The sequence below is a fragment of the Tamandua tetradactyla genome, chromosome 5 (genome assembly GCF_023851605.1).
Source record: "Tamandua tetradactyla isolate mTamTet1 chromosome 5, mTamTet1.pri, whole genome shotgun sequence".
Classification (NCBI taxonomy): Eukaryota; Metazoa; Chordata; class Mammalia; order Pilosa; family Myrmecophagidae; genus Tamandua; species Tamandua tetradactyla.
The window spans coordinates 57,779,168-57,804,184 of NC_135331.1; the positions used below are offsets into that span (position 1 = coordinate 57,779,168).

General features: G+C 35.9%; 1 protein-coding gene across 10 annotated transcripts in view; it reads left to right on the plus strand.

The window, feature by feature from the left end:
• The window catches only part of PPM1L (protein phosphatase, Mg2+/Mn2+ dependent 1L), a 398,542-nt gene that overhangs the window by 243,319 nt on the left and 130,206 nt on the right, over positions 1-25,017 (plus strand). For 9 of the 10 annotated variants that reach the window (XM_077160934.1, XM_077160931.1, XM_077160928.1 and 6 more), the window contains one exon: positions 16,774-16,948. In XM_077160934.1, coding sequence (XP_077017049.1) covers positions 16,912-16,948 — 37 coding nt within the window. In that variant the 5' untranslated portion in view covers positions 16,774-16,911. Of the gene's footprint in view, positions 1-1,362; positions 1,380-16,773; positions 16,949-25,017 lie in introns of those variants that run through there. The other variant, XM_077160937.1, reaches the window with a different exon arrangement.

Genomic DNA, 25,017 nt, shown 5'->3' on the forward strand with positions numbered 1-25,017 from the left:
AAAATTAACTCAAAGCGAATCAGACACCTAAATATAAGAACTAGTACCATAAACTTCTAGAAGAAAATGTAGGGAAACATCTTCAAGACCTAGTAATAGGAGGTAGCTTCAACTTTACATGCAAAGCACAAGCAAAAAAAGAAAAAGTAGATAAATAGGAACTCCTCAAAATCAAATGCTTCTGCACCTTGAAAGACTTTCTCAAAAAAGGTGAAGAGGAAGCCAATTCAATGGGAGAAAATATTTGGAAATCACATATCAGACAAAGGTTTGATTTCCTGTATATACAAAGAAATCATACAACTCAACAACAAAAGAACAATCAAATTATAAAATGAGCTAAAGATATGAATAAGCATTTTTCTGAAGAGCAAATACAGATGACTCAAAAGCACATGAAGAAATGCTTATTTTCATTGACTGTAAGGGAAATGCAGATCAAGACTACAACGAGATACCACCTCACACCTGTAAGAATGGCTGCTATTAAACAAACAGGAAACTATAAATGTTGGACAGGATGTGGAGAAACCGGGACACTTATGCACTGCTGGTGGGAATGTATAATGGTGCAGCCACTATTGAAGACTGTTTGGCGGTTCCTTAGGAAACTAAATATTGAGTTGCCCTATGACCCAGCAATAGTGCTACTTCTGGGTATATACCCAGAAGAGCTAAAAACAATGACACAAACAGACATTTGCACACCGATGTTCATAGCAACATTATTCATAGTCATCAAAAGATGGAAACAAACCAAATGCCCATCAGCAGGAGAGTGGATCAACAAAATGTGTTATATACATATGATGGAATATTATGCAGCCGTAAAACAAAATGACATTCTAAAGCACATGAGAAGATGAATGAACCTAGAGGACATAATCCTGAGTGAATTAGCCAGATGCCAAAGGACAGATACTGTATGATTCCACTTTTATGACCACCATAAAAGTATAATCAGAGGCTTATATTGTAAAATATAGGGGACTTTGAGATACATAGAAGCTAGAGATGGGTGAACTGTTAGCTAATGAGGTTGAACTCCAATGTAAGGGAATAGGTAGGAGTGAAGGTGATTCTCTAATGGGTCTAGAAGTAATATTACCATGCTGAAGATGAACGAGATTGAAAGGGGTTGTATAGATCTATGTGCCCCACTGACTCACTCCAGAAATATGAATGAGTTCTCATAGGAATTACTTCAAAGATATGATTCTTGTATAAAGAGTGTTTAAGTCCAGGGTACAGGGGGGAAACTGCTATTGCATGCTATGTGCTATGTTCAAAAGGAAATCATCAGCACTACCATAGCAACAGCAGAGGTAAATAATGGTATGAGGGACGGGAGCTAAGAGGAGGTTTAGATTTCTTATTTGGTGAGGGGTGTTCATTGGTTTTCTGACTCTTGTGAACAATGCAATTATCTGAAATTGAGAATGTTGATGGACTTGAACTTTGGGCTCTCTGCATGATGCCCAATGAATACAGGTGGCTGAAGGATGCACTGATGGAGAAGTAAATTGGTGAATGATGGTGTATACTTATGAATGAAGGTTGTGCTTCTACAAAAAGGAACAAAGTCGTGACGCATGCAACGATGTGAATGAACATGTGGGACATTTGATGAGACAAAATAAGCCAGAAACAAAAAAACAAGAATGATATGGTCACCTTTAGAAAATGTTTATAAGAAAACAGGGGCCTAGATTGTGAACTTTTAGAGCAGACACATTAAGTCCAGAGTGGTGATTATTATTTCTGGATTTTGAGAGGCTGTTTTATATATATAACCTGATATTTAGAGATAAGAATGAAGCCGAATAGGTTGGGGTTAAAGTAATTCAGAACATAGGGGTAAGGAAGACAGTGTCTATATTTTAGAACCACACATACTCTTTGAGACCAATGGAAGAAAGATTTATTTGGTCTGGAATTGAAATTTTCTGTAGTGCATAATCAAATTCAACCTATCTGTATAGCTCATTTGAACAACTGAAACACAGGAAACAATAAGAAAGAGGTCCTTTAGTCCTGTATAGATTATTGTAATGCCTGGAAATATCCTAGAGTATGTTAAGTAGGTAATCAGAAAGTACTGGCAAAGTCTGCTGAAGGAGGGGAGAAAGACTATGTAACTATTAAACCTTACCATTGGAGAATCTCCTGATACTGTGTCAAACTTTAGGGATAGCCAAGTTAATAAGCCATGCCCTCGATCATAAGGCTTACTCTTGTGACGCTTATGTAGGTAGCAGAGAAGGTTAGACAACCTATAGGTATGCTCAAGGGTTACTTCTGGAGGACCTCTGTTGCTCTGATGTGGCCTCAGTCTCTCTAAGCCCAACTCTGCAAATGAAATCGTTGTCCTCCCCACTATGTGGGACATGACATCCAGGGGTAAAAGTCTCCCTGGTTACATGGGAGAGGACTCCCAGGGATGAATCCAGACCTGGCACTGTGGGATCGACAATTACATCCTGACCAAAAGGGGAAAAAGAAGTGTAACTAAGAAAGTATCAGTGGCAGAGAGAGTTCAAATAGAGTCGAGAGGCTATTCTGGAGGTTGCTCTTAATGCCAGCTTCAGGTAGACCGTGCTACCTATCATAACCTGCCAACCTCCAACCAGGACCATTCCAGCCAATCCTAAAGAACACCTAAGGCAATATATAAGATTCCACAGGGATTCCATGCACTAGAATAACTTTCCAGAAACCTAGAACCTCCAGATGGGTCCCTGGTCCAGATAAGTCCTGTTGCTATAACAGGTTATTCTTCATTAAATTTGAAGGCATAATTCTATATAATCTAATCTTCCCTTGCTTGAATTATTTTAAGGTTCCTTAAAATTACAAGGAAGATTAGGTCAAAGTGTTCTATTTTAGGGGATGAATGCGTACTGAAATGTGAACTATTAACTAGAAAACAGCTCTCTGAAGTTCTTTTGAAAATAAGAAGTAAAATGGCTGGTAGGTAAGTAGGTAAAAATTTAGGTAGTAGGTAACAATGTATCAGAAAAAAAATTTATGCAAATTATAGGGCTAATTGTTGATAGTGGCTCTACCCTTATAAAAAATCAATGTCCACAGAAAGGAAACACAATCAAGTTTTTACCAGTACTCAAAGAAACCCTGTAAACAAATGATAAAAAACGTAAGCATAATTATAAAAAAATTCAAGTTGGGCCAAGAGAAAAAGCAAAGAATAAAGAGTAGGAAGTAATGAACACCATAAATTTCTGGAATGAGAACATTTCTATTGTTGAAACATTTCTTTTAGTAATATTGACACTTTTAAATTATTTTCACCCAACATCTTCCTAATGGAAAATACACTGGGCCATTTTTCAGCCAGAAACTGGGCACTAAAGTAATCATCCTTAATTGAAAACTTGTAACTTGAAAAATATTACTTATTGATGTTTCTATTATATCTTTGGTATGAAATAAGATTCCAGCCCCTGAAAATTTCATATTCTTGTTGGTAACACAATTCATATATCTATGACCCAATAAAAGAATGATATAGAAGAGGATATGTCAAATGGTGAACCTGAGTACAGGTGGTTGTGGCTCTGAGAAGGGAGAGAGTCATCACTGGGAGCAGTCAGGAAAGCTATCATACCAGAAGGGGGGTTGTTATATTTACATTATGACGTGCTTGGTGCTACCATGTGAATATGACCTCAGATTAAATACTAACCAGATGACTGATAAAATTAAAAAGGGTTGTCAGTTGAGGAATCCCAAAGGAATTATCCTAAATAATGTGTAAATTTAGTAGTCATCACCTTAATGATTGCACTAAATGACAATTTCAATCTCCATCTTGTCGATTATATGATTCATGTTCCTCACATGCTGAATGTTGTGCCCTCTGTGGAGTTTTCTTTTTTTTTTTGCCATGCAGTTGACCGGTATTTGCACATCCACAGTTGTTCTCCAGAGCAATTTTAAATCTCCATAATGGGCATAGGATTTCATTAATATGCTTCTGATTTGCACCTGGGACCTTTTTCCTGGCGCAGTCTCTCTTTAAAGAATCAGATTTGCTTTCTTTGAGGCAGAATTATGAATTCAGGAGTAAAGGATGGTCATCTTGAAGATGCTTTTCTTATTTAAATAAGCTCTCCAGGGTAGAAATTGGGAAGTCTAAAAATGGCAAGAAATGACAGTCTTGGCAGGCCTGGGAGAAGGATGACTCCACCGAAACTTTGGTGTTCTCTAATTTAATACCTATGTCCTCTTCCTGGTGAGCAAGGACATATACTCTGACTTTGTTTTAAAGTGCCTGGAGCCAAAGATCAGCTGTCAGAAGTTAACGAAATGTTACCACAAGAAAGATCGATTTCAAGGTGGGCCTAAGTAAATTAACGTGTGGTCTGTGTGCGGCTGCTGCCAAATCAGCACATGCACATTCAAGGGCAGGGAAACCTTGTCTGCGGTGAAATATTACTCCCTTCTCCCCTGCCTTCCTCTGGCATGGATTTTGAAGGGTTCCCATTATAATTTCTCATTTATTTTGTGCATACCCAGCAGTCATCCCTGAGTTACCACTTCCTAAAATTTACAGAACTGATTTCCCATCTTACCCCCCTTCTATGCCCTTCCTCAGTGCTAAAGTCTCTGTCCCACTGAGGAGATCAGATGCCCTGAGAGCCAGATCTCACATCTTGTGTGTGAGAACAGTGGTAACTTTGCCCATACCCTGAGTCCTTTGCTTTAAGCCTCCTTTTGATCTGACTTTAGAAGCCTGTATCCATTTGCAATCAACACACCTTTTCCAAAGGGTATCCTTATATGTGCTACCACAGACACCCATGTGTTGTAAATATAAACCAAAAAGCACCTGCCATCAATGGTTTGTCCCATTCAGTCCTGTGAAGTTCAAGGATTTATCTCTGCTCAAATTACAACTGTCTGTGTGTTAAATAAAATGGGAGGATTGATTTATAAAATCAGAGAATTTGGAAAATATTAAAATTCTAAAAATTCTTTTTGTTTTGGACAAATTATGCTCAACCATTTTTTAAAATTTATTTAGTAAACATAATAACATATAAACACAAACATTCTTACCATATGATCATTCCATTCTACATATATAATCAGTAATTCACAATATCATCATATAATTGTATATTCATCATCATGATCATTTCTCAGAACATTTGCATCAATTCAGAAAAAGAAATAAAAAGAAAACAGAAAAGAATTCATACATACCATATCCCTTACCCCTCCCTTTCATTGATCACTAGCATTTCAATCTACTAAATTTATTTAAATATTTGTTCCCCCTATTATTTATTTATTTTTAATCCATATGTTTTACTCATCTGTTAATAAGGTAGATAAAAGGAGCATCAGACACAAGGTTTTCACAATCACACAGTCACATTGTGAAAGCTGTATCATTATACAATCATCTTCAAGAAACATGGCTACTGGAACACAGCTCTACATTTTCAGGCAGTTCCCTCCAGCCTCTCTGTTATGCCTTAACTAAAAAGGTGGCGTCTATTTAATGTGTAAGAATAACCTCCAGGATAACCTCTCGACTCTGTTTGGAATCTCTCAGCCACTGACACTTTATTGTGTCTCATTTCCCTCTTCCCCCTTTCGGTCGAGAAGGTTTTCTCAATCTCTTGATGCTGAGTCCCAGCTCATTCTAGGATTTCTGTCCCACGTTGCCACGAAGGTCCACACTGCTGGGAGTCATGTCTCACTTCAACAAGGAGAGGGCGATGAGTTTGTCGTGTTGGCTGAGAGAGGCCACATCTTACACTCGACGATTTTTTAGGCAAAAGTAGGTTTTTCTTCTTAGGATACATTTCCCAGGCTTTGTAATCTTGTAATCTCAGCTCTTGGTTTTTCAAAGTTTCTTTAAAATTGGGTCTCTACATCAGGACCAACATTTATAACAACTCACTACAAATAATGATTGAAAGGAACGTGAAGGAGGGTAGAGGAGGAGAATTCCTGAAAAGAAGGAAAGGATAGACCTCCATGGATCAAGGCAAGCTTTGTTAGAGAGCTGGAGAGGGGCGCCCAGGAGCTGTCAGGCCTGGAGGACGGACTGAACCGAGAGCCATGCTAAGGGGTGGGAGAGTGGCGTGTTTATAGAGCAGGTTTTGTTGAAATCGAGAAAAATGAAAGACAAAAGAACAATGTCTTTGTGGTTACACGTCTGTGGTTAGACGTTTGGTATGCTTTGGCAATTGTTTGGAATAGGCACGTCGGGCTCTCTAGTTTGCCAGGGTGGGTGAAGTTCAATCAGCCGCGAAAGGTTAGGTCAGTTCCAGCAGGTCGGGTCAGTTTTCTGCTTCCTGTCAGTTCCATCAGTGATCGCATCCATATCTTGGTTTTAAAAAATCTTCAGAATGAGAGTCTATTGAGTATGGGGGGAGGCGTTTTTAAAAATACCATGCCTAAAAATTTTAAATATAAAATTACATGCTCTGGACTAAGCCTTAGGCTTGATAATAAATTAGAACATTTGATTTAAAAGGAATAGGGAGAACCCACGAAAGTCACAACTATGAAATATGCAGTATTAAATAAAGTATAGTATTTTCAGGCATATTTTCATAGTTAAGGATATCAGAAGTCTGTTGTTATTCTAAGTCACTAAAGATCAAAAAGTAGTTCTTTACAGATACCACAGAAAATGCTAAAAGTGATTTGAAATAGGTCTAATTTACTTGTAATCTTTCTCTAATGGAGGCTTTATTATAATTTAACTCAACATCATTCAGTAGCCTTTCTTGAAAACAGCATTTACCTCTCTGGAACTTGCACCAAAATTCCAGTCTGGTATTTTTCTTTGGAATTCTAGATAATAAGTCTAACACCTTTTCTTTATAGAGAGTTTTGTTTTGTTTTGTTTTTGTTCTTCCTGAGGTGGAGTGGTTGTGATGGTAGAAATTTCATAAACTAGAGGAGGCAGATAGTTTTCTGGCTTACAGTTAAATGTTCAGAATTAAATTTAATATCTTATTTTGCATTTTACTCAAATTTCCCATTATTCCCAGTAGTACCACCATCATCCTTAGCTTCTAATTTTCAATATCAAAGCCGTTTTACATGCTTATATTGAAATCCCATGTCGCGAAGATTTGCTCAGGGGCTCTCTTTTTCTCTTCTTGAGGGCTTTGTCCTAGGGGTTAGGGCATAAAGAAATGACCATAGTAAACACCTTCTTTTTTTAAAAAAAAAAATTAATGTTCTGAGATTTTTTTTTTCTTTTCTAGTACAAAAGTGGTTGCTGTTTTCTGCTCTACCACTCACTGGATAGCCAAGGGATAAATTATTTAACCTCTCTAAGTCTCAGTTCCCTCATCTATAAAAACATTCCAGTGCTGTTCTGAAGATTAAATAAACATATGTAAAGAGTTCAGCACATACTTAGCACATAGAAAGTGATCAATTGTTTTTCTGTTTGTTGTTTTTAGTTTAGAAAATTTGGAAACTATAAAACACTACAGAGAGAAAACAAAAATCACTCATACTCTTACTACTTGGAGATACCTAATGATACCTGTTAACATTATTCAGCTAATTTTTTCTCATACAGGTAGATACAGGCTTGTAACCTACTTTTAATCATGAATTTTTTCCTACCATCATTTAATATTCTCTCATAACATGATTTTGAATAGTTGCATTTTATTCCGTTGCATGGATATTCCATAATTTAATCAACCAGCTTCCAACTGTTAACAAATTTTCATTATGATGAATACTACTTTGATAAGCATGCTTGCACACAAGTCTTTGTGCTCATCTTTAATTTTTCCTTAAGACAATTCTTAGAAAATCAATTGCTAGGAAAAAGGTATAAACTATTTTAAAGTTTTTGTTACATTTTTTTCATTTGCTGTCCAAAAAGATTGATCCCTACCCCAATCACAAGGTATAAGAAGGCCAGTTTTCCTTTCCTCCAGACTTTTTACCTGTCTTCTGACTTTGCTTTCATTCTGTTTCTGTGCATCTTAAATTCAGCTCCAAACACATTCTTCCTCCAGCAAAAGCTGACCATTTATTTTACTCCTTACAATTTTATAGTTGTTTCCTAACTACCTACAAATCAGAACTCCCTGGTTTAACAAGATGTTAAGACTTCTCCAGCTAATCCTAATTTTACCAACTTTTTTCCTTATTTTTCCATATGAGTTCACACGTACTACTTTTTAGATTGCTTTTCTTTCCTCCAGTGTCTTACCTCACAATTGGTCTTTAAACTCTACCAGAATGATTTCCTGATTCTTTTTCTGTGATCCCTCTCTCATCTTAATTTCTCTCCCAAGAAACCTCTCAGCACTTGGCAGAGCTCAGTGTTAAATAAATATATGTTGATTTTTCTGAAGACCTACGGACTACATCTGCCTACTTCAATAATGCTTTATAAAATGTATTCCCAGTATTTCCTGTGTGTTTTCTTTGCATGCTGACTTTGTATTCTCGTAGAGGTTTGTTCATCCAACAGTGTCACGTCTGAGTCTTTATTCAGCAGACACTTAATAAATTGGAATTGGCTGGCTGACAGGTTTTCTATTTAAGATGAATTGTGAAGCACTTAGCTTTTAAAATATACTTTTGCCCCATCCCAAATTCTTTCACATATATTGATGATTTCTTAAAGATATAACACTGTAGTAGTAAATGATTTTTTGTCCTATTGATCAGTGTCAGCATTCTACCTACTAGGTTCTCAGAATTTGGATTTTTAATCATTCTACTTCTTTCCTTTTATCCTTTTCACCCAATGAGTTCTGTCTTGAGTCAGTTCTAGCCCTTTACTGTCTTCCAGACTGAAGCTGGCATGGTTAATATAAATGAATGTAAATTCCGTCCTTAGGCACCCTTTGTGTCCTACTTCACAAGCTTTTCGTCCACTTTGTACTCTAGCTGTTACTGGGTTCACCAGCTCCTCAGATATAACTGCAGGGAACCGCTTTCTGCCATGGGGCTTCTCCGCCACCACCTGGAATATATTTGGAAACCCAATCAGCATTTCAGATAAACACAAACCTATACATCCCAGGCAGTTAACACCTCTGAGCCAGCCCTTAACTCAGGACACACTTCTGAGGGACATTTTATAGTACTCCTCAAGAGTGCTTCCAGCAGAAATGAACCTCATCGCCACAGGAGCAATCAGCTTAATAATGAACCTTTACCTTCTTTCCAACTCCTGTTTCCTGTTCCTTGGGATCACTTTAAAAAATAAACTACCTTTATGCAAGCCTTCATCTCCAGAAGTAGCTGCTGTTTTGGGAGAACTCATCTAAGGCCAAAGTGTTTGGAAGGATTTATTTTAATGAGGTTGTTACTGTTTATGGTTGCATTGAAAATAAAATATTACCCTAATAAAAGAGAAGCATTGTCAACACTGACAGTTTTTAATGTTAAAACGATTTCTCTTTTCAAACTTTTGTCTAGAACTCCTTTGTTCCCTGGTTGCCAGGGTTAGGGGCAGGGGAGAGTGTGAATCTCAAGGGATAGCAAGAGGGAGTTTTCTGGATTATGGAACACAGTTCTGTATCCTGACTGTGGTGGTGGCAAGTGAAACTATACATGTGCTAAAATTCATAGAACTGTACATTTAAAAAGTAAAAATTTTAAAGCTGCATCGTTTCATTGTTTCCGGAGCAAGTCAACCTCCCATTCCTTTCCTGTCTTCTAAGGTTCAATTAGTTAACAAATATATGAACACTTACTATGTGTCAGGTACTGTGTTAGGTTCTGGAAATATATTAATTATCTCATTTACTCTTCACAACATTCAGTGAAGTAGGTATTGTTATTATCATCACATAGTATAGATGAGGAAAAAGAGGCACAAAAAAAGATATGTAACTTGTCCCAAGATCTCTCAGTTTAAGTGGTTTTTAGAACTATTCTCTCTGGCCACATGTTCTAGTTTGCCAGGTGCCAGAATGCAATATACCAGAAACGGAACAGCTTTTAAAAAGGGGAATTTAATAAGTTGCTAGTTTACAGTTCTAAGGCTGAGGAAATGTCCCAATTAAAACAAGTCTATAGAAGTGTCCAGTCTAAGGCATCCAGGGAAAGATACCTTGGTTCAAGAAGGCCGATGAAATTCAGGGTTTCCCTCTCAAGTAGAAGGGCACATGGCAAACACAGAGTTTCTCTCTCATCTGGAAAGGCACATGGTGAACACGGTCAGGATTCCTCTCTCATCTGGAAGGGCATGTGGTGAACATGGCGTCATCTCCCCCTGGCTTCTTGTTTCATGAAGCTCCCCGGGAGATATTTTTCTTCTTCATCCCCAAAGGTCGCTGGTTGGTGGACTCTGCTTCTTGTGGCTATGTCGTTCTGCTCTGCTCTCTCTGAATCTCCCATTCTCTAAAATGTTTCCTCTTTTATAGGACTCCAATAAACCAATCAAGACCCACCCAAATGATCATCACCTAATCCAGCTTAACAACCACTCTTGACTAAATCACATCATCCAGGGAGATGATCTGATTACAGTTTCAAACATACAGTATCGAATAGGGATTATTCCACCTTTATGAAATGGAATTTTGATTAAAATATGGCTCTTCTAGGGGGCATACTTCCTTTCAAACCAGCACACAACTCTATGGAGAATAGACTTGGAGAGGTCTAAACTAGAGGCAGAAAGACCACTTAAAGAAGCTGGAAACTGTGGCAGTGAACCAGATCATGATGTTCTAGAAATTTAGATCTAGTAATCTAGAAGATGGTAGTCTAAAGTAAGTTAGTGGACAGAGATAGAGACAAGAGAAATTTAGGGGACAGAATCAACCATACTCTTTATGTTTAACTGGATATTTAAGGCAAGAGAGAGAGAAGTCAATAATAGCACCTATATTCCTGACTTAGTTAATTGGATGAATGGTGATACCATTCTGTGAGATAGGAGATATCTCAGTAAGAGATAAAGTAAGAAGAATGGGGTGGGGCTGGAGGAAATAATGAGTTTCAATTGGAATTTCTCATAATTTGTTAGAATTGTGGTGCCAGTGACCATCCAGGATGTTTAGTGCACAGAAATTTGAAAATTGCTTAATACAGTATCATCTTAAATATTTTGAACTCATCAAAATATCCCTGTCAAATAAAATACCTATTTATATAAAATTACATGCAATATACTTGAACTTAAGTATAAGTTTTTTGATATACTTGGGACCCTCATGGTTGGTTTTGTTATTATCAACCAAATTTCTAATTCAAAATGAAATAAACACCTTACATTACAATAACAGCTATTTTGGGGGGATGTGAAAAATGTTGAATTGCTTTTTGATAGTCTTGAATAAAGAGATCATGTGTTTATACATATAATATTTGTATAATAAAATGGTAAGCTATGTTATATTGTGGTTTGCATATCATAACTTTTTGTTTGGAGATAGATATGCCTTCTAGCAACAAGAAAAGTGGCTTTTTCCAAATTTTGAGAATTATTTAGGGGAATTGGAAACCAACAGAATATACTTAAAACTTTTAATAATGTACACATTAAAATTTATCTGTTAGGCAGTAAGAATGTGAAAGAAGCACATTGAAAAATACTTGGGAATAAATCATGCAAGAAATATATAAGGACTGTTATGCTGGTTTGAAACTATTATAGCCCAGAAAAGCCGTGTCTTAATCTTGTGGGGCCAGACCTGTTGTTTCGGATGGAAACCTTTGATTAGATTGTTTCTATGGAGATTGACCCACCCAACTGTGAGTGTGACCTTTTGATTAGGTTTCTTCCATGAAGATGTGACACACCCAATTATGGGTGTGGCCTTTTGATTAGCTAGAGATGTGACTCCACGCATTCAGGGTACGTCTTGATTAGTTTACTAGAATACTTTAAAAGGGGAAACATTTTGGAAGAACCAGTAGAACCAACACAAGACCCAGACATTTGGAGATACAGAAAGTAAATACCCCTAGGAAAGCTATTTGAAACTGGAAGCCAAAGACCCCAGTAGACACCAGCCACATACTTACCTGGCTGGTGTCCTGGACCCATCAGCATTTCCTGAGTTAAGATATCTTTCTCTGGATGTTTTAATTTGGATGTTAAATTGTAAACTTGCAACTTAATAAATTCTCCTTTTAAAAGCCATCCCATTTCTGCTATATTACACTCTGGCAGCATTAGCAAACCAATACAACTATAGAAAAATATTTTTTAAATAATAAGTATGGAAAATACAAATGAAAAGATACACTATATTGCTGACTGGAAATTTCAATATTGTGAATATGTCAGTTCTAGCCAAAGGAATTTATAAATTCAGTATAATCCTGAACTGAATCCTGGGAGTATTATTGTGAAACTTGATAAATTGAAAAGTAGAGGTAGATCACTTTCACTCCATACACAAAAATAAATTCCAGCTATACTAAAGATCCAAAAGTGAAACATAAAATATGAAGTATTTGAAAATGTAGACTAATAGTTTTATAGTCTTGGGGTGGGAAAGGCCTTTTTGAGCAAATCACAAAACAATAAAGGAAAAACTGACAGATTTAGCTACATAAAAATCAAAAGCTTCTTTGTGATAGAAAAATTTGATAAGCAAATTAAATAGGTGACTGAAAAAAATATTTGTAATGTATATAATAGGCAAAGGATTAATTGACCAATCTATAGAGAGCGACTGCCAATGAATAAGAAAAGACACACACACACGAAATCCATTAAAAAAAGACCAAGGATATGAACAAATTATTTACAGAAGAAACACAAATGACATGAAAAAGGCAGTTTCATTAGTAATTAGGAAAAGTGCAATTAGTAATGAAATACTTTTATCTAACAAATCGACATGAGTATAGAGAATTAATATTGTCCAGTGTGTGGAAAGCAGTAGCTCTTACATATACTGTTGGTGGAAGTAGAAATTGCTATACCATTTTTGAAAAGCAGTTTAAGCAGAGCTATCAAAGTTTTAAATGAACTTACTTTGCCTTGTGAGCTCCAGAGATGAATGGATTCACTTGAGTTGACTCATTAACCAAACTCATAATCTTCTTAACTATAAATTCGCTTTCCTTTCGGAACACATATTCCCATGGAATTGTGCAATGTATTTTTCTCTGTAAAAACTAAAGAGGTTACTTGATAAACCTGGAGTAGAAAAAAAAAGATGATTGGTTATTACCATTATTCTATATAATAACAATAAGGAGTCCTTACTATGTATTAAGCATTGATATTTGACTTCCAGCTCTAATAACCCATTGTACCCTTCTCCACAACTGGAATGTACAGTGATGTCTGCTTACCATAGACCTCTTTAAAGAGCCCTTGTTTGGGAGCTACCAACATTTGCTCCACTGACATACCTTATTTTTCTAGGTTTCATTCCCAAAGAGTCCTTGTTCTGATTGTCATATTGTTTCTTTTTCCTTGTGCAATATTAATATAAACAAAAATGTGTAGGATAATTAAATGAATACTCAGGTATCTATCATCCAGCTTAAGAAATAAAATATTAACAGTGCTGTGCTAGTTTGAAAATATTATGTACCCCAGAAAAACCATGTTTTAATCCTGATGCATTACTGTGAGGCCAGACCTATAGTTTAGGGTGGGAAACCTTGATTGGAGTGTTTCCATGGAGATGTAACACACCCAGTCGTGGGTGTGACCTTTTTAATTAGGTGGAGATGTGACTCTGCCCATTCAAGGTGGGTCTTGATTAATTTACTAGAGTCCTTTAAAAGGGGAAACATTTTGGAGAAACCTCAGATGCAGATACTTGGAGAACAGTTGCTTCAGAGCTGACAGAGATACAGATGTTTGGAGATGCTTGAAGTGCTGACAGAGAGAACAGATGCCTAGACATGGGGAGAACCCAACAGATGTCGCCATGTGATTTCCAATGAGATGCTAAGCAAGTCAGAACCCAGAGTTGTGTCCCAGAGGAGCTAAGTGAGGACCTACAGACCCTTAGAGAGGAAACCACTGGCATCAGAAACTGGAAGCAAGGGAATCTGCAACAAGGGCCAGTGGATGCCAGCATGTGCCTTCCCATGTGACAAATGTTGGCCTTTCTTGAGTCAGGGTATCTTTACCTGGATGCCTTAGTTTGGACGTTATTCTGGCCTTAGAACTGTAAATTTGTAACTTAATAAATTCCCTTCGTAAAAGCTATTCCACTTCTGGAATGTTACTTTCTGACAGCTTTAGCAAACTGAAACAAGTACATTTAAAGTCCCCTCCATCTATCCTTAGGTTTATTAATGTCCTTGGTCAGGTTTCAGATTTGATTTTACCCTACATACAAGCTGGTAAGTTAGCCTGCCACTATTTTATTAATGCTGCCATCAGAATATATTTAGAGTATCACCTCGGTATAACATGATTTCTTGAAATATTTTGACAGATTCTAATATTGTGCCTAGAGCTGTTTCCTCCTGTTCCTCTCAAGAATCTTTTCTCAATGGAACAAACTTTATACATGAAATTATACTGTTTTAGAAATAATATGCCAAAATATAACTCTAATTTGGTTATAGGCCTGTTCAAAGATGTATATCATGATTTTAATTACAAAACTAACTTTCATTTCAATACAATCAGTAGGCACAATTCGAAGGTAATGTGTGATGTGTTTTCAGTAATATAGAGTATACCAATTTTTGTGAAATGTGAATTATGGAACCTTTTTTTTTTCATGGGCAGGCACCGCGAATCGAACCTGGGTCTCTGTCATGGCAGGTGAAAACTCTGCCTGCTGAGCCACCGTGGCCCACCCTGGAACTATTTTTAAAGTGTGAATTTAAAAATAGTTGCTCTTATTGCGAGTATACTAAATGACACTGAATTATTCACTTTAAAATGCTTAATTTTATGTTATGTGAATTTCACCACAGTAAATTGCTTTTTATAAAGAAGTTGTTCTGCAGTGTGTCTCTTCATTTTCTATTGTCAGGAGAAAGTTGTTATTGAACTTCAGAATTAAATATGTTGTCCTAATGTACTGAGTCTGTTTACATTTTATGGAATAATTTTGTTTGTTCTGTACTAGCTGGTTGGCAGAGAAATTGAGCAATGTTTGGTGATATTTTAAAGTTTTAATTTCATCAGCAATTGACTTAGGGAATCCAAATGTAAACCTGAAATAAAAAGCATTGTGTGCTATGTTTGGCTACTTAAGACTGAAATACAACCTTTCCCCACCATTTCCCAGTGGACTTTTTCTGGGAAGAGAGTTTCCACTGTTCTGGCAAAACTTTTTTCATCCTTAATTGTGCTAATATTTAAAAGGAAAACTGTGAAAGTTATAAAGAAACATCTTAAAGATGATTTTTAAATATCATAATAGTAAGAAACATTCAAACAATATGGAAATGTGGAAAGTGAGTGTTTTCCCCAACTGGTTTATCCTTCTAAGTCTTTTTCCATACATATGTGATAATAACTACAATATATGCATATATGTACTTTTTTATATAAAAAGGATATATTATCCTTGTATTCTGTTCTGTACCTTTGTTTTCAGCTTAACCACATAGCATGGATGTCTTTCCTTGTCAGGACATACAAGCCTATTTCTTTTTTTCCCCAAAGGCTCTCATATATATTATTCAGATTCTCATTTTATTCTATAAATGAGAAAAACTGAGCTCCTGTTGATAAGCATATGTCTATGTGTTTAATATTAACTTATTTTGCATGTGCTTTATTCAAACTTATTTTTATAGCTATTAGTAAAGGAAAACAAAACAAACAAAAGTAAGCTAGGTAGACAGGTCTTCACATAATTCTAGGCCTCATACCCCATAGACAATCTTTATTAGTTTCTTTTATTTAAGTTTCCTACTGGTTGAGTATAATTTAAAGCAGTATATGTATACCTCCATTTATTGGTTTATTGACATTAGACACTGTGTAGGTAATATAAGACCACATTGCAAGGAGACACCAAACTCATAAAATCTGCAAGAGGTATGTTAAGAATTTCAGAATTTCCCTCTATTACTTAATTTCTCCCTTAAAATTAATTGAAACCATGATTCTCAGCTGGTTTAGAGAAGAATATGATACCATCCCAGTTCAGCAGAAGGACATATCAGAACCTTTGGGAAGGTCATTTCTTCTTACTCACGTGTGACTCGTGACCCGGTTGAAGAGCACTGAATATAATTTTAGAGGTTTCCTAGTTTGGGTGTGTGTTGTTAATAATATGTACATACATATATATATATATATATAAAGGTCAAGTGGTGAAGAGTTCTTCTTTTTCAGGTTAAGAGCCTTCCTGTCTTAGATCTCTTTGTTTTTACTTTACATTTGTTATCAGCACTAGCAGAGGGTTCTTCCTGTTCACTCTAGGAGAGTTCCTGTACAAGCATTAACAGAGATATGGATGCCATCCCATGGATGAGCTCACTTCTGAGATGAGTGACTAACCCTTTGTGTTCTAGAAAAGGCAAGTCGGGTTTGTATCCAGCAAAATTACCCTTACGAGACCTTTGGAATTCACTTGAGTAGTTCGAAGTCTGAATACTAATTCTGTGAATGCAAGTCAAATCCATCATCTTCCACACTTTTAAATCTGATAGAAGACTCTTAGAGGTGATTCTGTCTATTTAAAAATCCACCTCACTTGGGTACAGTGGAATCAAAAATGACAGTGATAGGGACATATGTATCCAGAGATTTGTTTTCACAGTGTTTTGAGCTGTCTCTGCAGCACCTACTAGTTAAGTGCAAGTCTTAAGAAGATAAATGCTAATGGGGTTCTCTGTCTGTTTTATCTGTAGACTGCAGCTGAATATGTAAAATCTCGACTCCCAGAGGCCCTGAAACAGCATCTTCAGGACTATGAGAAAGATAAAGAAAACAGCGTATTGTCTTACCAGACCATCCTTGAGCAGCAGATTCTGTCAATTGACCGAGAAATGCTAGAAAAATTGACTGTATCCTATGATGAAGCAGGTATGTTTGCCTTAAATACATACACGCACAAATATTTTTTCCTGTGGAAATTTCTTTATAGACCTTGAATAAATGTAGGCCCTTTTCTGAGGTAGAAGATTGAGGGCAAACTGGATTCAAAGTTATATAATGTAAATTAACAGCAAGTTTCTTCTCTGTAGTTTTAGTATCAAACCTTATCAGGAGATTCCTAAAACTGGCTCTTAAATATCAAATTCCCTTTAAATTTTTGCTCTTTTTCAATGAAATTTTTCTCACCTTTTATCAACTATACACTTCTATCGATATTAATCTTTTAAAATTTCCCTTCAATTTTAGATACTAGCTGAAAACTTTTACATCTAATAATTCAAGTAATTTATTACTCAATTCATATACTTTTTTTTTCTAATTTCAGAAATTTCTTTTTTAAATTAGAGGAACTTTTGTTTTCTTGTGGTAGCAAGCTGAACTTTGTCTTCTTTTCCATTAGCTCCTCAGACTAATGAATCCTAGTTCTAATACCACACCAGAGACTTCATTTACTACCTGCCATAGGTTTATATTCTTTCCAAGAGAGCTTACTAATGAAGTCATGGACAGTCCTCCTTATAACACCTTCTTATCTATTACATAGTCTGTCAGCTGATACCCAATTTCAATAAGACCAGTATAATATTAATTGAAATTATTTACAATCTTTAATAAAATTAGCAAAATTAACGTCGCAGAAATATTTATTAATAATAATAATAATAATAATGGAGGAAAAAGCACAAGAAAATAGATTTCCAATAATCAAATGATGACAAAATTAATGGCTGTTTTTTTAGTGTTTTTTCTCTTAATTTTTCTAGTATTAATGGCTGTTTTAACAAAAGAACTTCTGTTTTTATTTCTACAAGGAAGTTGTTAGTATGCATCATATTTTCCTCGTCATACGCTAAGCAGTTTCAATGCTGATGTTTGATTTCAAGCTTGAAAAAAATAAAGAGCAGATATTTTTGAAAAGAGAAACCATATGCTCCTTTTGCCTAACCACTAATGCAGCTTCTCTAGTTACTCAGCTGTCCACGCTTAGGTTTCATCCTATAACCTCCTTTACATCCCTCTCTGACAGGATCCCCATTTCTAGATTTGTCCAGAATATCTCTGTTCTCTCTGACTTTCCTTTGCTTCGTTAGGTTTTTCTGGACACGCTGGTTTCCTTCTATCCAGATGATTAGTTATGTGGTCTTTGTGTGTGCTTTTAGTGTTCTTCACTTTGGAACTCTCATTTATCTCCTCTCTCCTCCCTCAAGGAATAAATGAAATGTTATTTTGATTTAGCCCCAATCAAAATAATATTTAAATAATCATAGTATCTTAGAAGTCATGGAACACAATATGTGTGTCCACTCCTTGCCCTCATAACCATTTTATGATAAAGAAACTGAGACCCATAGACGTGCCCAAAATAACAGAGCTCTACTTAGTGGTAGAACTCAGCTCTGACCTCCTCATTATTAGTCTGGGTTTTCACCACACTTAATCCAGGTTCTCATTCTCTCAATAAGCGTTGATTGAGTTCAAACAATAGGTAGTTGGAAGAAAAGAAGGAATAGCATGGAAAATATGGGGGCAATTTGACATGTAAGAAAACATAGGTCTTACTTCAAGTCTGAGGATTTAAAACACATGTATATGATCTCTGGAGGGGAATCTCATTTTTTCAGGAATTTGGGAGCAAGTACACCCCATAATATCCACAAGCTATTGAAATTAAGCTGAAGGGATATGGAATAAAGAAATACTGAATGTTGGTCAAGCTTTCCATGGCATTCTGAAGAGAAGAGGGATATGTTTTATGTGAATGAAGGGGTGCGAGAATGAACATCAGCCAGAACAACCTCAACAGTACAGGTGAGTGGAAAGTTATTGCCACTCACCTGCACTGTCACACAGTCGTATACTTATACATGGCCTTGAGGGACCAATACTTTGAGAAAGAATTGATCTATCAATAAACTCTGCAGCATGAAACAGTGACAATAACCACAAGATTGAGCATTAGAATAAGTTCTAGGTTTTGCCCTCTGGCTTAATACTTTTGTGATCTTTAGCAAAGTAACCTCTTAGAGCTTCTGTTTCTTCATCTATAATGTTGGTCTCATAATATCTCATGGGGTTATTATCATAATAAAATATGATCATGCTTGAGGAAGTGCTTAAAAATCATATTGCAAATGATAATGAATGCTATAATGCTGAATGAGAACAGATTTGAATCGTGTCTCTGCCTGGAGCCAGTTTAAAGTACTTGAAGAGTATTTGTTTGACATGTGGTATTTGGGAAGACAGAGGGAACTTTTGAAAGATGATCTTTAGAAGCTTTGAGAACTCAAGCAGTATCTGTTTGTTAAATCATTCACTCAATTTGCCCCTGGTTATCCCTACATCATGTGACACAGGATGGTCGATGTGGTGGAGTCTGTATATAGGTAAGAATGAACCAGTGTATGGAGAAGTGCTCTGAAGTTTATTACTTTTTTGTATCTATGTTATTTTTCACACACACAAAAAAATTCTTCTAGCCTGCAGTGTTTGGGAGCAGCTAGAAGGAAAATCTGAAACAGTGGAATGGTAATCTGTAACAAACTCTGAAATCTGTTCTGTAACTACTTGTTGAAGTATACTTTGAAAATCATTGCTTTTTCTTTCTTTTGTTTATATATATACTGTAGTTAACAATAAAAAACGTTTTTTTAAAAAGAAGATAGGTTTAACAACAACAAAAGAGTGTATCAGTGTAATTGTGTGTTGTGAAATCAAATGTCACTGTCTCCTTTTCTATACCCATATTCTTGATTTCAGTAAAAGGGGAGAAAATAAAAGATACCACTATTTAACAGAACATTTCATTATAATGCAAAGGAATTAGGATAGAATAATAATATTATCCATACCTTCAGATATAAGCATCTATATACTGAGATATACCTTTGCTTTACCTGCTTAGCTTCTTCACACACACTATCCCAGTTTTGACTTCTTCATGTTCTTATTTTATCCCTCCCAGTTTTAGCAAGTGGTTAATTGGAAGATATCCCAGCCTCTAGAGAGGTTAATTTGTCTTTAAATCCTCATCCACTGATAAATCAGCCTGAGTGATTTAATGACAATTACCACCATTGGGGCTTCTAAACTTCTAAAACCCAGTTAATGAAAAAGAATTCTTAGGCATTTGTCTAAAAGCATAGGCTTAGTTTTTCTCCCTCCCTTCCCTGCCATTCATTCTTTTACTCTCTCTCTCTCTGTTCTCTCTTCGCCTTTATATAAATAGACATACACACACACTCACATACACACATATGTACATTAGCACTTTACCCATCCAGAATTCAGCTGTCCAGCTATCTGCCATACCTGAAATTCAACAAAGAAATGGAAGTAAGCAAAAGCCACATATGTTCAACCATACCATGTCACTGAATTTGTGAACAAGCCAATAAAATGGAGGCTTTAGATTTTTCACCTAAAATCTATGTATTTTTATTTTGCATATTTTATTTTGTATAGACCTCTTAGGTTATATTTTCCATTGTAATGTTTTCTTTTTTAAAAATCCTTTTTCTGTCTTTGAGTGTTACACTTGCATTGTAGAAATAAGTAGAAATTGTTTGAATGATATAAGAGAATAATCAGTAAGCAGTAATCCTACCTTTGTAAACACTGTGACATATTTCCTTCTAAGCATTTCAAAAGTGTGTCTTTCAGTCTAAAATATTGCTTTTTTCACTTAAAATTATTGCATAAGCTCTTTCTTATTTCTTAAAACCTCTTCTTGTAAAGATAATTTTAATTACTGCATGCTATTCTATGTTTTGAAAGTACCATTCACTAAACACTCTCCTAAAAGGGACATTTGCATTTTGTTTTTGGTTTTACTTCACTTTTATAAACAATGCTGTGGTAAATAATGTCATGCATTTGTGTGCATTTCATATTACTCTATAGAATAGACTTCAGAAAGCAACAGTTTAGAATTAAAATTAGAAGGTGGGGGAAGGAGTATACTTGGAGCAGAGACACTGACAGCAGCAAGGAATGAGAGCAAAGAAGCAGAAAATCTGTAAAAAGTAGTTATCAGATGCCCCGAATCACACTACTCATTAGTGTAAGCCAGATCATTCGCAGACTGTTTTAAAGGGTTGGCATTGTTGGTTTTTGTAATGGTGATCTGGAGTCACAGAGGAAAGGTTCAGTAATGTTTATCTCACTCTTTATATAACAACAGGGAATGTGTAAAACAGTTGAGAAACATTTTCAACCAAAATGGTTTACTTTTTAAGTTGTGGTGATTGCAGGAATAAAGAGGTTTTGTGGTATGATGGGAAGAGGTCTTAGAACCAGAAGACCCAGACTGTTCCTAGCTCTGTTGCTGACCAGATGTGTGACATTAGAAGTAAGTCATCAAACCTTTCTACAGCCCATGTTCCTATAAATTGAAGGAACAAACAGGATCTCAAGGATGCCTTTCAGCTCTAAAACTAAGATTCTGGTCTTTTGACAATGGGAAACTCAGCCATAGTTTCTCCAGTGTTGCATTTATCTGTGGATTTTCTGCTTGCTCTTTTACCTTTCTCCTCTCTCCGCACACAAACGACATAATTTGTATGTAAAATCTGACTAAGAGAAGACCATCATCCAGCTTTCCTAGCATCTGCACATGAATGTACCGATATGTACATTTGTTGGTGGAATGGGGAGTATGGATGAGCCAAGCAAAACTAGGTTTTGGAAGAGGAGTTTTTGAAGCATCATTCATGGAGTCTCATTACGATAGCTTAGATTCTTTTAGTAGCATTTATTAATGCTAAACAAAATCCAAAGTAAGAAGCAAGGTATCCTTTTAATACCTTGCTTCTTACTGATTTTTAATCTGTATTTTAATCTGATGTTTAATTTGAATCAAAGTACAAATTCACATACTTTTCAATAGATTTGGCTTAGCATAGAGCATTCCAAGGAAAGCAGAGGCATGATTTGAGAAGAAATCAAAACAGCATTTCACCCTCTCTCAGAGAACATAACTTTCCTAAATATTCATGTAAATACTGGGACAGGGAATCTTTCCTCATTATTTTTATGCTGATTAATTCATGTTTTGTGAATAATCTCAACTTCTGCTCTCAATTCTTTTTTTTTCTTTTTTTTTTTAATTTGGACACAATTAAATAACTTACATATTCTCTTGTTAATGATAGGTTTTGTGTTTGGGGGAATTGTGAGAGGTTAGGCCTATTTCTTTGTGAGTGATATCATCTCTGTTGCAGACACAAGGACTCCAAGCTGTGGAAGCAGGAGAGTGTGAAAAAAGAGGAGTATTCCCTTTGGGAAAAGCTGAGTGTATCTGTAGTGGGTGGAACACCCTGTAGTGGTGACATCTTGTCCCTAGCCTCAACAGTTGCCTAAGTTGCTGCTTAGATCTCCTTCTCAGAGTTAAATCAAAGGCCAGCAAAGGCTCTTTTGAACTATAGTTCACTATAAACCCATATAGCTTTCCAATGAGCATGTGTTTCTACCACATAAAAAGAGTACTTATAAGTAGAAAGTAAGCCAGATAGTACAGGTGGGAGAAGGAAGGAACTCAACTGGCCTTTTATTGTGTTCATTTGGGCATCAGCTGAAACTGGTGACCGGCAGATCCATTTGCAAGTGTCAGGCACTCACATACTTCTTTCCTGGAGGAAGTGAAAAAGAAGGAAATACACTAAATTTTCAGTCTTTGCTTTGTGATTTCTTGATGCCACTCTACATTAGAAATTCCTGAGAGCTGTGCCCGAGCAAAGCTACCTGCTATGAAGAAACATGCCAAGCACTATAATGTACTTTTTGGAGAAAGAGCTTTTAAAAAAGGGTGGGAGAATGTTCTGTAAGCAATTTAGAAAACAGCTGGAGTATACCTCCTGTTGAGCTTAAAATAGACGGTACCAAAAAGTACACCTATGCTTTAATTGAGCCATTAGTGCCATAGTAATCAGTTATTTCAAAAGGATAACCACTTGCTGTCTTGGGGGAAAAAAAATTGAACACATATCTAGAAATCAAACACAGGAAAGAGAGTGTGAATTATTTAGGGCCCTTTCAGTTTTCCAAGAACATAAAAATGCAGTAAAGGGATTTTCAGAAAATTTTTCATTCTAACAAAAATGTGAATTTCTCAGTGTGTTCCTCAAACAGGTCCTAAGGGAAGGGGTGGCAGTGGGGTTTCTCTACATTATCTTCTATTAGAACCCCATTTCTGGGCTCAAAAACATATCCTCACGATGGGCTGGCTGACAGGAATTGGAGGATTTGGAAGGAAGAGAAAAACTGGGACCCAAAAGAAACTTAGAAATTCAATTGGCTGTGCAGCTCTGATACCAACTTCTTGTAACTATCCCCTCTGACAGTTTGAATGTATCCAAAAGATTGTTCAAGAGCCCAGGGGTCTGTTTCCATGTCTGTGGTGAGACATATCACCTTTCTGCTTGGTTTCTTCAGCTGTAAAGAAAGACATTGGGTTAGCTATTTTCCTAAATCTCTTATGCTTTAACGCTGTGTGATCTGTCTTCACTTCATTTAACATTCATTGGTTCATTCGTTTAATCATTACTGAACATTAATTGCACTCCTGTGAGCTAGGCGTGGTGCTCACCACTGGAAATGCCCAGAGGACCATTCACTCCAGATGCACAGTGTACATTTATGTATGTATGTGTTTGGGGTGGGGGAGGTGGCATGTGGAAGGAAGATGGTCGAAATAAAATCTACTAGAGTACGATGGAATTAGTTGCTGTGCAGAACGTATTGAGCAGTAGAAGCTTAGAGGTAGAAGGAATTAGGTTTAGGATTGAGAGAGAGTTCTTAAATCAGAAAATCATATGAGAAGTTATAAGTCTCTTGAGCTGTTAATCTTGAATTTTAATATCAGTTGCATTTTTAAAGACAGGCTTATTTTGAGGAATGCATTCTTTTGCTTTTGTAACACTGGTTATGTGCCAGTGCCTTACACATAACTATTCTCAACTAATGCCGTAGAATCACCTACCATGTTGTACATGCTGCTTTCCAACTACTATGTTTACATTTTGAATTAATATCTCACCAGCATTGCCTGTTTGCTTATATGGTTTATTAGATTTCAAAAAGGAAAAATGATAATTCAGACTGAATCTTGTAAAAGAGGTTTCATGGGGAGTTTTTAAAACAAATCACATTTTCCAAATTCATTTTACTTTTTATTCTCCTCGTGATTATTTTTAAAAGCAGTTTTATTGAGATAAATAAACACTGTACAATATACCATACAATCCATCCAAAGTGGACAATCAGTGGCTTTTAGTATAATCACAGAGTTGTACAGGCATCACCACACTCAATTTTAGAACATTTACATTACTCCAAAGAGATAAACCTCATACCTCTTAGCAGACGCTTCTCAATCCCTCTATCTTTCCCCAGCCCTATATAACCATTGGTCTAATTCTGTCTCTATAGATTTATTTATATTTACATTTAATAGAATTGGAATAATATAATATGTAGTACTTTGTGTCTGTTTTTTTTCACTAGCAATGTTTTTTAAAAAAATTATTATTAATGTTTTAAATAGAGAAGTTGGTTTATAGACAAGTCATGTCAAAAATAGAATACTTCCATATACCTTTTATTGTTGACACTTTGCATTAACATATGGTACCTTTCTTACAACTGATGAAAGCATATTAAAATATTACTGTTAATTATAGTTCATAGTTTACATTAGGTGTATTTTTTCCCATTTGTCACCCTATTATTAACCTCTTGTAATAGTGTCACATATTTGTTATAATTCATGAATGAAAATTCTTATATTTGTACTATTAACTACAATTCATCATCCATAACAGTGTTCACTGTCTTACATAGTCCCATGTTTTATCTTCTAACTTTCCTTCTACTTACATACACGACCCAAAATTTCTCCTATCAATCACATTCACAAACATAATTCAGCAGTGTTAGTTACACTCACTATATGTGCTACCATCACCATTATCTATTTCCAAACATTTACAATCAACTTA